General features: G+C 38.0%; 1 protein-coding gene across 1 annotated transcript in view; it reads right to left on the reverse strand.

Annotated features, from left to right (window-relative positions):
• Positions 1-283: 283 nt before the first annotated feature.
• The window catches only part of KIF14 (kinesin family member 14), a 45,740-nt gene continuing 30,735 nt past the window's right edge, over positions 284-15,288 (reverse strand). Inside the window, exons 21-31 of the mRNA XM_058178543.1 lie at positions 14,670-14,760; positions 14,210-14,336; positions 10,974-11,074; positions 8,657-8,742; positions 8,214-8,432; positions 7,913-8,097; positions 7,592-7,750; positions 5,930-6,052; positions 4,172-4,246; positions 3,194-3,332; positions 284-1,727 (exon numbers count right to left, since the gene is read on the reverse strand). Coding sequence (XP_058034526.1) covers positions 1,351-1,727; positions 3,194-3,332; positions 4,172-4,246; positions 5,930-6,052; positions 7,592-7,750; positions 7,913-8,097; positions 8,214-8,432; positions 8,657-8,742; positions 10,974-11,074; positions 14,210-14,336; positions 14,670-14,760 — 1,682 coding nt within the window. The 3' untranslated portion in view covers positions 284-1,350. The remainder of the gene's footprint in view (positions 1,728-3,193; positions 3,333-4,171; positions 4,247-5,929; positions 6,053-7,591; positions 7,751-7,912; positions 8,098-8,213; positions 8,433-8,656; positions 8,743-10,973; positions 11,075-14,209; positions 14,337-14,669; positions 14,761-15,288) is intronic.

Here is a 15,288-nt window from a genome sequence, read left to right on the forward strand (position 1 = left end):
GAAAGGTTGTAAAAGGGGATAAAACTCACTTAATAACTATCTTGCTTCGCAATAGAAATTTTGGGGTCAATTGTGATTGTAAGTCGAGGACTACCAGGATAAATCCCAGCCAGAAGCATAATACCAGTCTGCCTAATAATAAATATATGAACTGCTATTACAAAAATTACAGATAAAATCAATCCATACAAAGTAAAAATTCTAAAATATAAATGAACGAATAAAAACCAAGGCATATATTTCAATACAGTAGTTTAATATGACTTTTGCACAGCATTTTAAATATGTACAAAGATAGTTACATTAAAAAAAACATTTTTTTTATTCCTATAAATTCTGACATGCAAAATCTTTATAATTTAACTTTAATGTTACAGATGTTTTACATACATACAGTATAAGTACAAATGTTTGTGGAAAACACAGGTAGGACATGATTATGAATATAATTATATCAATCAAATCTGAATTTCTTTCCCCAGCATGAAAGCAAAAATGTTTACTTCTTTGTGTTGGGACAAGAATCTTTTCAGCTTTCTTTTTAAAGCAATTTTCAACAAACTATTAAGCCAAACTCCAGTTTAGCTTTTTATTGGGGTTAAGACATTACTACTAAATGGTAAAACTTATGTGCATTTCACTCTTGCTCACAAATAAATTTGCTGTATACTAGGCTCAATATGCAATCAAGGAAAGACTTAACTGCAAAATAGATTGCATATTCCTCTTATTAATACCAAATGGCACAACATTAATCTAAATAACAATGCCCTCATTTTCTGGAGAAAGGGAAAAAGTAGGTCCCCTGAATATAGTTGCCCTAGTTATAAGCAGTAAATAAAATAACTCTACCTCATTAACATTCATAAATATAAGACCAGTGCTGAATGAAGTAATATGTCTTCTTTGATACGAGCTCAGAGGTTTAAAATAAACTTACTGTGTTCCTGCAGAATGAATTGAATTTTGAACAGTGGATTTTTCTATCTAAATTTCATCTGCAATGAAAACAAGACCAGGTTGTGGACCAAGAACCTTTTTCCATGGCGTTTTCCTCTGTTTCTTTAGTGAGAAAATTAAATCAAATCCGCACAAAGCCATTGGTTCATACAATATTTTGCATGCCTTATAAGGAGACACACATGTATTTGCTTTTCCACATCGCGGAAAAGCAATGTGAGCCAATTGTGAACTGAATTTCAGTTCTCCTGAGATATTCATTTGTGACGCTATTATATCAAGATATAGAACCTTTACAGTATATAAATATAGCTTTCTGAACAATTCCTAATCTAAAGCAATAATTTATCCACAATCAATTCATATACAATCCCAAGGTAAGTGTGTGATTTATACCCAATGTAAACTTTCCCCTAGGTTTTCAGGGGTACACCAAAGTTTATACTCCCTTTTTGGAACTGTTTTTTGCTTCTCAGAGTTTGCAGGGGCACCTCTTACAAATTGTTTTCTTTGAGATTTAGCATTCGGCATGCCACCATCCTGAAGGTGGAATGAATTTTGCCTCTCTTCAAGTTCAAAACTTATAATGAGTGACTGTGCTACAGATTTCAACTCATTCTGGTTCACCACTGATGGGATTTCATGAAGAGGACAGTCTGTTGAGCTAACAGGCAAAGTAGGTGATGGATAGAGAGCTGTAAAATTCCCAGTTAGGGTGCAGATCTTTTTAATAAGAACTCTGAATGGACTTTTGTTTCTATAGGCACCTGCAAGGAAGAAAAAAAGTAAATCAAGTCTAAAACAATTGAAAATTAAGGAGCTGAGTCACTTATGCATTATTTGAAAATATAAAAAAAAACAATTTATATTCTTCTGACTTAGATTATTTTATAGAAATGATATACAAATGTACATAACTATAGAAATGACTATTTGTCAGGGCTGTAATTTGTTCCAATATTTGGAAATCTGTTTAAGGCTTCCTCAAACATCAACCATAGTTATTTTTTTTAAAAAAACATTCCAGTAAATAATAATATGTAGAAGCTGTTCGATAGACATCTATTTTGGTAAAGTTCATTTTTAAGAAGGGCACAAGGTTTTTATGAAGCAGCTACATTTCTGGAAGGAAAATTAATAGGAGCTGCTTGTGTATATATCAGCAAACAAACTCAAGAATAAAAGAGTAAATCAGCTAGAAATAGGCTATAGTAACTGTGGAAACAGACTCGTTGCAAATTAATCGTAATGATTAATACATGTTGGTGGTCATAGAGTTAGGAACAAGTTATAGCTATCCAAAATTATTTGATACATGAGATCCTGAAATGTGAAAACATACCTAATTTGGAAACATTGGTTGAAATAATATTATGAGACAACATTAAGGAAAAAAAGATGAGGACACAATAGATCCGTGATGGTGAGTCATATCTGTGGGCACATGAGCGTTGCCCTAGCTCAGCGCTGGCCAGCTGATTTTTGGGCCTTCCTGGCCCACCGGAAGTCAGGAAACGGTCTGTTTCCAGCCTCCAGAGGTGGGGTGGGGAAGGCCATTTTTGCCCTCCCCAGGCTCCTAGAAAGCCTCTGGAGCAGGGAGAAAAACAGGCCTTCCAGTGCGACCGGAAGTCAGGAAATGGGCTGTTTCTGGTCTCCGGAGAGCCTCTTGGGCGGGGGGGAAAGGCCATTTTCGCCCTCCCCAGGCTCCTAGAAAGCCTCTGGAGCAGGGAGAAAAACGGGCCTTCCAGTCCGACCGGAAGTCAGGAAATGGGCTATTTCTGGTCTCCGGAGAGCCTCTTGGGTGGGGGGGAGAGGCCATTTTCGCCCTCCCCAGGCTCCTAGAAAGCCTCTGGAGCCTGGGGAGGGGGAAAAACGTGCCATCCGGGCCCACCATGCCATCGCCTCCCAAAAGCGGGGGAAGCGCAGGGGAGTCGCATATACATGTGCGGGGGGTGTGTGGCACAGGAGGCATTGAGTTATGGGTGCGGGCACACATGCATACGACGCCCCCACACACTCCCACTTTTGGCACTCGATGGCAAAAAGGTTAGCCATCAGTGCAATAGATAAAAATGCCAAATCCAATCTAAACATCTGGCTGACTATGCTGCCAATCATAATGATTATAATCACCAGTTTCCATCACAACAAAATAAAAAATCCTTGTATCAGTTCTTGCAATTTTGTGGCCATAATTTTCAAAACGGTTTTGCCAGATAATAAAAGTAAATACCTTCTAATAAATGAATAATCATCTGGTGAACTTGATCTAAGCAATGTTGTAATTCCAAGAATTCAGTAGCTTTATCGTGTGCCTTCTTTAATTCTTGGTCAACATATTCTTCTTCTGTTAATAGACTTACTACTTCATTCTGTCAGTATGAATAAAATTTTTTCAAGAAGATTAAAAAAACACTTTTGAAAAAAAATATGTTAGTATTTGAGAAAAGCGCATCTTATATTCCGAAAAATACGGTACATTTTACTGAGCCAGTAAATATAAAGGTAGTATAATGCACTAAATAGAACTTCTGTGGTCATTTGATTTATACTTAAAAAGTATAAAACAGGGGTGTCAAACTGGCAGCCCACAAAGCGGATGCGTCACACGCAAGCCACGCCCAACCCAGCTCCGCGAAGGAAAAAAAATTACGATACGTCACCTAACGGCAACCTGACGCAGCGAGTTTGATACCCATGGCATAAAGGGGAAAAAAATGAATATATCATGATGTATGTGTCAATAATATTGTGAAAAATTATATTCCAACTGTAGTGGGAAGAAAATTTCATTTTAAATTGCGATGAAAAATGTAATACAGGTAGTCCTCAACTTACAACTGAGCCTAAAATTTTTGCTGCTAAATGAAACATTTGTTAAGTGAATTTTTCCTCATTTTATGACCTTTCTTGTCACAGTTGTTAAGTGAATCACTGCAGTTGTTAAGTTAGTAACCTGGTCAAGTGAATACGGCTTCCCCATTGACTTTGCTTGTCATAAGGTTGCAAAAGGTGATCACATAACTCTGGGACACTGCAACCATCATAAATAAATCTAAAGGTCTGGATTTTGATCACATGACCATGAGGATGCTGCAAACATCGTAAATGTAAAAAATGGTCATAAGTCACTTTTGTGAGTGCCATTGTAACTTTGAACGGTCACTAAATGAACAGTTGTAAGTCAAGGACCTGCAGAGTTTTTACTTACTTTTTTACACTCAGACACAATCTCTTCAAGGTGTTTAGCCAATTCAGTTGCTTTGTACTTTATTTGATTCTGAACCTGAAAAGAAAATATTAAGGATTTGAGCAATTAAAGCAGCCCTTCTTTAATGTGAGTTTTAAAACAGCTGCATCTGTTTTCAGCTGCTTTAACACATGTCAGAGAGGTATTGGGCTTGTGTAAGGTTCAAGGCAGTTCTTCCAAATCATTTTGCAAGTATGTACAACCCAGCCCCAGAATTTGCAATCCTTTTAGAGAAGGGTTGTCAAAATCGATTTCATTGAGGGCCACATCAGGGTTGTGTTTGACCTTGGGGTGGGTGGGCGTGGCCAGGGGGCATGGCCAGCTTGACATCACTCGTATGGGGGTGCCTGTGGTGGCCCAAGTGCTCTACCAACAGAAACAGGCTCCAGTGCTCCATTTTCGGAACGCTGGAGCGCATGCAGCCCTCCCAAGCTCCGTTTTCGCTGGCAGAAGCATCATGGGCCAGTCTTTCGCTATTTCCAGGGTGGCCCTATGGGCCACATGTAACCACCCTGAGGGCCTGATCTGGGCCCTGGGCCTTGAGTTTGACACCCCTGACCTAGAGGAACTGCAAAAGGGGAGGGAGCAGATTACAGAAGTAGATTTATACATAAATAAAATAAATCAATCTGTAACCTATGAAGTGTTCATAAGGAGAGGCTACATACACTAAAGATTGTGCACGGAAACATCACTCACAAATATATTGATGACTGAGAAGAAAAAAAACCATTTACAATTCTACCAGAGAAAAGGATCATACACAGCTTAGTGTGTATGAATAGTGCATATAAATTCAATAATTCATAAAAACACAAATTAATAGGATACTGATTAAAATAGTTTCTCTGAAACCTAAATTTATCAATAACTACAACTAAGTACCATTTAAAATTTTCCTTCATGAATACTTTTTTAAATTAAGCATAATTTATATTATTTGTTCCACTAAGAGAATTAAGATTTACTTTTTGTCAGTTTCTGTTTGAAACTGCTGAATGTTTTGCAGTTTCAGTAAAAAATACTTAACACCATATTATATCTGAAGATTATTCTTTCAATATTTCTTGCCTTATAAAGTTGTGTTAAGAGCAGTGACTTTATTAATGGAAATAAAAATATACAGTACCTTAAAGGTAATTTTCAAATCAAAATGCATAAGATATTTCTTAAATTTCTTAAGGCTGAATCTTGATAACCCTTCAAAAGTGTTTTACTATTGGCAAAAGTAATTTTAGGGCATTTTCTCAGTAGTCTTTCTCATTGGCCAAAGTAGCTGCTGCACTTTAAACCAAGTACAGCTTCTAAAGTGCAGCTTTTAAAGGCATCCCCATGAGAAGCATAGTGCAGATATTAAAACTAAGTTGTTAAAGATGTGGATTACTCTTTGGTCGCCATATTGATTGGGTCTTCAGCACATAAGACCAAATTGACCTTCATTCCCAAAAATCTATTTACCTTGAAAAATAGCTTTCCTCTCCCATGTACAAATGGTTATACCGGTATATTTTCATATCGCGTAATAGATGGCATAAGGCAAATAATAATCATATTTATAATCCTATCAAGAATTACTTATGGAGGTACAGTTATGTATATGAGAGCTGCCAACATATTCTAGAAATTCTCAATAAAATCAAGGTGAAGCTTGTCAAAATATTATTAAATTTGTGAAGACTTTAAAAAAATACTTTAAGAATATTTTTATTTCTACATCACCTCATTCTGTGGGTACCATTTGGAGAATTCCTTCTGCATTATCCTGCACGATTTTTGTATATAATCTAAAAGGTGTCTCAGTCCCAAGTCTATTCCATCACAGATATCTGGCATCAGCTGTTTCTGACACAAACAGAAAGACAGAATAAAAATACAAAGTAAAAACTCAATTATAGTTTTCTAATAGTTACAAATGCTTACAGTGGTTAATAATTCAATGCTTATTTATAGAAACAACCCCATGGCTATTTGACAGAACCATCTTTTTAAAAAATTATTTATTACATTTCTATGCCACAATAAAAAAGATAAGTAACATAGTCCAACATCATGGAACATGCAGGGGAAAATAAAACATCTGAGGTAAATAAAAAGTGGTAATTAGGGGAAAAAACCAAAATCAGCATCCTTTCTAAAACAACGTACAACAATCTAGCTGTATATAATATCACGTTAAACTAAATAAACCTTTAAGAAAAGTTCTGTCTCAACTAGCTTCCGGAACTATCAATATTGAGCAAATCAAGACAAAAAAATCCCCAGCCCCAGCCCAAACTTAATGGAAATAAAGGTCCTACAAAGGTTTTCCTGCGATATGTACATTTATTTAGTAAGTCAATTCTGGCAGAAGATGGAAAGTCTGCAGCTATCTTGGCACCAAGTCACCATTTGTTCATTTTTTTATAGGTAGTCCTCAACTTACGACTGTAAATGAGCCTGGAATTATGGTTGTTAAGTTATACCAGTCATAAAGCACAGTATTAGAATGCAGTATTGCAGGCAAATTCTATCCACAGCCTGAAGTTCGATCCTGATGGGGCTCAAGGTTGAATCATCATCATCATCATCATCATCATCATCATCATCATCATCATCATCATCATCATCATTATTATTATTATTATTATTATTATTATTATTATTATTATTTGCATTTATACCCCACCCTTCTCCGAAGACTCAGGGCGGCTTACACTATGTCAAGCAATAGTCTTCATCCATTTGTATATTATATACAAAGTCAACTTATTGCCCCCAACAATCTGGGTCCTCATTTTACCTACCTTATAAAGGATGGAAGGCTGAGTCAACCTTGGGCCTGGTGGGGCTTGAACCTGCAGTAATTGCAGGCAGCTGCTGTTAATAACAGACTGTCTTACCAGTCTGAGCCACAGAGGCCCTCCCATCATCCTCCCATCCTTCCAAGATTGGTAAAATGAAGACCCAGATTGTTAGGGGCAATATGCTGGCATAAACCACCCAGGTAGTGCTGGGTGGATCACTACGGGAGATTTTACAAACTTATTTTTGTGCTCATTAAGAAAACTCGCAGTTGTTCACAAATCCATTTTTCGCAATGAGCAGTTTTTACTGGGAAATCAAACTATAGAGCTGATTTCCAGCAAAAAAAAATACGTTGTAAACGATGGCCATGTTATTATGGGAGGCTGCAAATGACCACAAATGCAGTCTAATTGTTGAGTGCCCAAAATGTGATGGGTGGGGGAGGCGGCTATCAGAATCAGGATCATAAGTAGCCCTGGGGAGGTCCATTGCAACTTCAAACTGTTGCTAAGTGACTGATCGTAAATCAAGAACTACCTATATACACATGTACACACACTCATGCAGTACACATAAATACACACACCCTTACTTTACCTTTGCATTTCTTTCATCACCTCTGTTTCCATCTGTAAAACTTAGTTCTGAGCCTGTCACTGCTGCCAAATGTCCTATGTCTTTAGCAAGGTGTTTCAATATTTGCATTATTTTCTTCTCTGCCTCTGCTACTACTGATGACAGGTCTGCACAGCCACCCTGGAAGATAAACTTATAGCATGAGGAAGTGTTTGCTGTTTGAACTTTCCTCATTCATTCCCATTCACATGGTTAAAATAGCATAGACTCAATTTAAACTGGTGATGTGTATAAATTGATTTAAACAGTATTTATAGTACTGATATTTGCAAGATCCCTTACCTGAAAGAGCAATTGCAGATATCCACCCAAATGTTTTACATCTTCCCTTAGTTCATCGAAAACTTTCACAAATTCATTGTTTTTTCGGAAATTCTTCAGCCACTGGTTAGTCAGAACAACTAATTGTTGGAAAGAAGATGTAATTCCTATGCTGCAGGACTGGGCAGCTTGATCAACAGTGAAAACTAAACACAGAGATAGAATCCTCAATTAGAATGCAAATCAAGAATTGGGGGAAACTTAATAGCTCCTTCTGTTTCAATTAAACCAATTTGATTTGTGTTTAATAAATAGAGCTTACAGTTCTCTGGATTTTCTTCAGCTTGTTCATAAGCTTTTGTCATAGCAGTGACTTGAGTATATATTGTAATCAAAGTTTTTAAAAGAATTTGTGCCATGCTTTCTTCTTCGTGAACCTGTCCCAGCACATTCAAAGTTGAACTTAGCAGTTCCTTACAAATGCCTGGTACAAATGATTCGCGAGGATCTGAGATCAGATTGGCCAATGTATCAGTTGCGCCTAGAATAAAAGAAGACATGAGCATCATGATAACCAGTATGACTTCCCTTATTTTTAGTCAAGACTTCCCTCTGCAAATAAAAAAATCACTTGAAAGAGGGAAAAATATATCAAAGAAAACATAAAACTTTTATAAAACTTCAAGGACTTTAATAGAAGGCCAATAAAATAAAAACAATGATTAAAGACAACTTTTGAAGGGCAGAGCATTACAATATACATACCTGTTACACATGAATTGTGCAGTTTCACCTTTATCCCAGACAAACACTCAGAGATTCTCTTGCTCTTTCTCAAACTTCTGCTTCTCCTAAAATTGCACAAACCAAGTAAAAGAGATCATATTTCGTTTCAGTAACACTTCTAAGAATGACAGTATTCTTTGCCAGTCTGCATTCCCAGAGTATCAGTTTTATGCCAGTCTATTTTCATTCCCAAGGATGATGGCTTTAGGTCTCATACAGAAGTAGTTTCTTTAAGGCCTCTTTCCATGCTGGGAAGAGGAAAATTGGGATTCCTTTTAAACAAAAGCAGAAACAGAAAAGAAGATTATTGCTCTCTACATGGGGCTCCCCTTGAAGTGCACTCGGAGGCTTCAGTTAATCCAGAATGCAGCTGCGCGGGTGATAGAGGGAGCTCCGCGTAGCTCCCATATAACACCGCTCCTGCGCAGACTGCACTGGCTGCCTGTGGCCTTTCGAGTGCGCTTTAAGGTGTTGGTTATGACCTTTAAAGCGCTCCATGGCTTAGGGCCTGGGTACTTACGGGACCGCCTGCTGTTACCACATGCCTCCCACCGACCCGTACGCTCTCACAGAGGGACTTCTCAGGGTGCCGTCCGCCAAGCAATGTCGGCTGGCGGCCCCCAGGGGAAGGTCCTCCTCTGTGGGGGCTCCCACACTCTGGAACGAACTTCCCCCGGGTTTACGCCAAATACCTGACCTTCGGACATTCCGTCGCGAACTGAAGACGCATCTTTTTATTTGCGCGGGGCTGTCTTGAATTTTATCTTTTATCAATTTTTAAACGGGGTTTTTAGTATGGAAATTTTTTAATGTTAGGCTAATTTAAATAAGTTTTTTAAATGGTATTTTAATCTGTATATTGTATTGTTTTATCTTGCCTGTACACCGCCCTGAGTCCTTCGGGAGAAGGGCGGTATAAAAATCAAATAAATAAATAAATAAAGGAAAAAACTGGGAACTGAGGTTGGAAAAGGGAGTTTTATTGTCTTCCCAAAAACTCCGGGAATCTTCAGGATTCTAAAGAAGAGAACTAAGTCCAGGAAAACTGCATCTGAGGAACAGATGTTTAGGTGAGGTTATTTCCCAAGAAGCTGATGTAAACATTTAACTTTTTTTTTCTGTGTTTATGGATACAATGTGCTTTCTCCTGTTTTAAATTCAATTTCTCTGTATGAGGCTGGTTTTTGAATGGATTCCCAGCCTTTCTGTTCTTCAGGCTGGGTATTAACATTTTCTAAAAAAGATTTTTTTCTTACCTATATTAATACATTTGAAACTTTCCTTACTTTTACTTTTCTCTAGATTCTTGAATAGATCAGCAACTTTTGGCAGGATAAGATATTCTTTGATGAATTTTAAATCAAGCTTTTATTGTTCTCATAATCTGAAGAAATCCATGACTATATTCTTAAAAGATGGACTGTCTGCATTTTAATATTTAAAGTTTAAAAATTGACTTTTTTTATTTCTTTACAGAATAAAGTTTGATTTTGTTTACTGCCAATGAGATTTCTCTTCCAAGGGTTGAAACCAGAGGTGGGTTTCAGCAGGTTCTAACCAGTTCTGGAGAACCATTAGTGGAAATTTTGACTAGTTCAGAGAACCGTTAGTAAAAATTCTGACTGGTCCCACCTCCATCTATTCTCTACCTCCCAAGTCCCAGCTGATCCAGAGGAAATGCGGATTTTGCAGTATCCTTCCCCTGGATTGGGGAGGGAATGGAGATTTTACTGTATCCTTCCCTTGTCATGCCCACCAAGCCTCACCCACAAAGCCATGCCACACCCATAAAGCCATACTCACAGAACCAGTAGTAAAAAAATTTGAAACCCACCACTGGTTGAAACCTCTAGTCACATGCTTCTACTTCTACTTATAACTTGGTCGGGAGGTAGCATTCTTGAAATTTCTTCCATTTTTAAATTTTTCTATTTGATTGCCAGAAAGACAGCATTGTGAGTGTTTTCTCACACACATTCTAGCGTTAGGGACTGGCACACCCAATAAAATAGGTAGTGGCGATAAAAGTAACAAGTTGTTTCTCCAAGCTAAGGCTACAGTGTAAAGTCACAAAAGGGTTTTGGGAATCTTCAGCCTTGCATTGTATGAGTTTATCCTTTCTATAATAACTAGAAACATAATTTACCAAATGTAATGATCAATGACTACAGAACCCCTTTAGGAACATCATAAAAAAAATTAAGCATCTCAGCAACAATATTTACATCAATTTCCTCTTATTTTGAGAAATACAATTTTATGATCTTGAGACATAATTTGACACTCTTCTAGTTACCTCCTTGTAGAATTGGAACGGCTGGATGCGTTTGAAAAATCAGGTTCCCACTCATCAGTAGGATCATAAAAAATCTCATCAGTTCTCTCAGTGCTGTTCATCTGGAAAATAAAGGAATTTGTTTTCCTGAAGGTCATTTTCAGAGTTTAAGACTAAAGGCAACATTCAACGTGTATTGATATGATCACATATTAAAATGCAGATCAACCTACTATTTTAAAACTCATACTCAAAATTCATTACTCTTTTCACAAAGATTAAAACCCATGGAAGAACTTTTCTCACATATCTCTAAATCTAGGGCTGCCCTCCACAATATACCATATTTTTCGGAATATAAGATGCAATTTCCTCCCCCTAAAAGTGGGTGAAAATGTTGGTGCGTCTTGTAGACCGAATATGGACCAATTTTTGGCCCCCTGAACCCTCTGCATGTCATGTTTTCGCTCTCCCTGGCCCCCAGAAGCACTCTGCAGTGCTCCACACATCCCATTTTTGCCAAAAATGGGCCTGTTTTTGGGCTCCCAACCCTCCGTGCGTCACTTTTTCACCCTCCGCGGGCCCCAAAAGCACTCTACAGGCCAAAAACGGGTATGTTTTAAACACATCCGTTTTGGCGTACAGAGTGCTTCAGGGGGGCAGACGCATGGAGGGCAATAACACGACGCGTGGAGATCAAAAACTTCCCCCCCCTTCTTTTCCTCCTGTAAATCTAGGTGCATTTTATAGCCCGAAAAATACATTTATATCAGGAACCTTATAAGTGACTGATTTTTCAACGTTATCATCTATTACTGAATATAAGTACTTCAGTTAATGATGAATGCAAGCCCATACTGGCACTCATAAAATGTGAATTTTTTTTTCCTTAAATGAGTTTGATCAGTACTTCAGGTGATTTATAGGAATATAGACACATTTCTTTCTTTGAAACTTAATGAGCCTTCTTGAAGTCAGTGGAACAAACAAATCTAATAACTAGTAAAATTAAAAAGAAGAGAATTTATTTATTTATTTATTTATCATATTTGTATACCGCCCTATCTCCCTAGGGACTCAGGGCGGTTCACAGGCAAATAAAAGGTACATATAAATACAGAGTAAAATAACAGTTAAAAAACTTATTCTACATGGCCCAATTTTTTAAAAACAATATAAATAATAAAACCCATTAAAACCAATATAAAATTTAAAATCTAATCCAGTCCTGCACAGATGAATAGATATGTTTTAAGCTCGCGACGGAAGGTTCGGAGGTCCGGAAGTTGACGAAGTCCTGGGGGGAGTTCGTTCCAGAGGGTGGGAGCCCCCACAGAGAAGGCCCTTCCCCTGGGTGTCGCCAGATGGCACTGCCTAGCTGACGGCACCCTGAGGAGTCCCTCTCTGTGAGAGCGCACGGGTCGGTGAGAGGTATTCGGTCGCAGCAGGCGGTCCCGTAAATAGCCCGGCCCTATGCCATGGAGCGCTTTAAAGGTGGTTACCAAGACCTTGAAGCGCACCCGGAAGGCCACAGGCAACCAGTGCAGTCTGCGCAGGAGAGGTACACTGTATTATGAAAAGCCATGTGGGTATGTCCGATTTGTTTCTCCATAGAAAAATACAACTTTCTGGATGAGATTCAAGTGCTTTTTTTTTCCTTTGAAAAAGTAACAAAAGGTCATTCCCCAATCCCTCACTACTACTTCTATGTCACATATAAAATGAAGTGATGTCAACTGAGCATCACTGCAGCCAATAGAATATCTATTTTATGCAACAATATATTCATTTTATTAAACTTTCAGCATAAATGCAACATTTATAAAAAGGTTTTAAGTAGCTAATCACTGATCTATATTGTGGGATTCTCTGAAAAATGTCACTGCTGGAAAATATATAATAGTAATCTTTATATCCAAAACAAAATCCTTATGTAGGGTTTATAAAATGTTTAACCCAACCATTACCAAACAACAAAGGAGAAAAGTGTGTTGTTTCACATATTTCAGGATAGGAACTCTTTTACCATCAATTAAAATTTTCTGTCTGGATTCCCAGGACAAGAGTATCCATTACTCACTGAATCTTATTTTCTAAATTCTCCATCCTGCTTTTGGTCAATGCTGCTTGCTTTTCATCTTCCTAATCTTCCTTGCTCACTCCTATCATTGTCCAGTACCCTGCTTTCTTTCTTTCTTATGTTCTTTCTGATATGCTGTTTCACCAAAGTAAATTTTTCTTTCCACACATTCATAAACTACAGATAGTCCTTGTTTGGAGTTACATCAGACCTTTCCAGAGATATTTACAACCTAGTTCTAAAGTTTTGATGGCTGCCCTCCCCCATGGGTCATATGTCTGTATTTGGGGTGCTTGGCAACCAGCCCACATTTAAGGACATTTGCAATGTCACCTGTGGTCACATGATTTCATTTTACATTTTTGCCAAAAACTAACAGTTTCCGGCAAAACCACCTGCCACAAAAAATGTTGTAAAATCAGGTTGATTATATGATAGGGTATCAAACTCATGGCGGCATCACATGACATATTGGGACTTTTTTCCCCTTAGCTAAACTACCGTATTTTTCAGAGTATAAGATGCACCAAAGTATAAGTTTTGGGGGAGGAAAATAAGAAAAAAGCTGATTTGCAGGTGGATTCCCCCCCCCCAATCAGCTGTTCTCAGAGGTGAATTTTAGCAACAGGTTCCTTGGTTGTGAGCTCTGTGCCTTGCTTTTTTTTTCTGCTTCTGAAAGCCTCCAAAACAGAACTTCAGGGAAAAAAACCTCTGAAGCTCTGTTTGGGAGCTTCTTTTCTGAAGCTCTGTTTGCGGGCTTCTTTTCTGAAGTTTCTTTCAGCCTCTGAAACCTCCATTTGAGAAGCTGGGTGGGGCTACATTCGGAGTATAAGACGCACCCAGATTTTCACCCTCTTTTTTGGAGGAAAAAGGTGTATCTTATACTCCAAAAAATATGGTATGTGTGGGCGTGGTCAGCACATGATGCATTCAGCTCACGAGCTGTCTTACGACCATTGCAGTTATAAGTCAAGGACTACTTGTACTTTCAGACTCATTTCAAAGATAACTAATGGCTATCTATATTAAAATATTTCTTCTGGGTGCCAAAGCAAGCTCTTATTTTTCTTCTACAGAGGCAAGCAATGAGATGATACTCATATAGGCAAATTCTGAAAGTGCCTTAGCACTTTCATAAAAGCAATAGGAAGCATTTCAGGCTTTTGCTTAAACAAACCTCATACGCATCTTTCATTGCAGCCAATTTGTCTTCAAATTTCTCAAGGCTCCAGTATGTTGCAACACCCAGCCTGATGTTACGGACCTGCACTTGAAGGCCATTTTCTTGAGCCATTACATCATGTCTGATAAAAGAACATAACAAACTTACTCCCAGAACATAAAGTGACAATCACCACCAGATACAGCATCCCTTTTATAATTAACAGTTGGTGGGGGCGGGAAGGAATTGTATGTTATAGATTGAGAAGATAACAAATTATCTAGGTGCTTAATTTCAGAATGAAGCATTTTAAACATAGCCAAAGACTTTTTGGAGTCATTTTTAGAAACTATTTGGACTACAAATGTTAACTCTGAAATATGGCTTTAATTTGATTGTTTAAAGGCAGTCATCAGATTACAGTAATCAAACAGGTATGCAAGGAAAATTTCTAATATTTTAGTCAAGAACATACCTACAAAAAACAGTGTGCTTGTCAAGTTTACTGCTGATTGTGTTGGCCTCTCTGAGCATCATAGAAAGTTTCAAAGAATCCCAGTTTGGCTCTGCAAAATGTTTTTTTGAAAAGGTTTAGCAACTCTGGAAATCAAAGTGGAAATTTCTTATTTATAAGAGTACCATTATATATGTCTAATTTGTTAACTTTAATTTTTTCCAGGTTTTATGTCTCTCTGGATATAAATAAATGTAAAGATCCAGATACGTTTCTATATTTATAAGCACTCAATTTTCCTTCCATAAAAGGTAAAGGTAAAGGTTCCCCTCGCACATACATGCTAGTTGTTCCTGATTCTAGGGGGCGGTGCTCATCTCCGTTTCAAAGCCGAAGAGCCAGCACTGTCCGAAGACGTCTCCGTGGTCATGTGGCCGGCATGACTCTATGCCAAAGGCGCACGGAACGCTGTTACCTTCCCACCAAAGGTGGTCCCTATTTTTTCTACTTGCATTTTTAGGTGCTTTCAAAACTGCTAGGTTGGCAGAAGCTGGGACAAGTAACAGGAGCTCACCCCGTTACACGGCAGCACTAGGGATTCGATCGACAAGCTCAACGTCCTAGCCTCTGAGCCACCGCG

Source organism: Ahaetulla prasina, chromosome 3 (assembly GCF_028640845.1).
Source record: "Ahaetulla prasina isolate Xishuangbanna chromosome 3, ASM2864084v1, whole genome shotgun sequence".
NCBI lineage: Eukaryota > Metazoa > Chordata > Lepidosauria > Squamata > Colubridae > Ahaetulla > Ahaetulla prasina.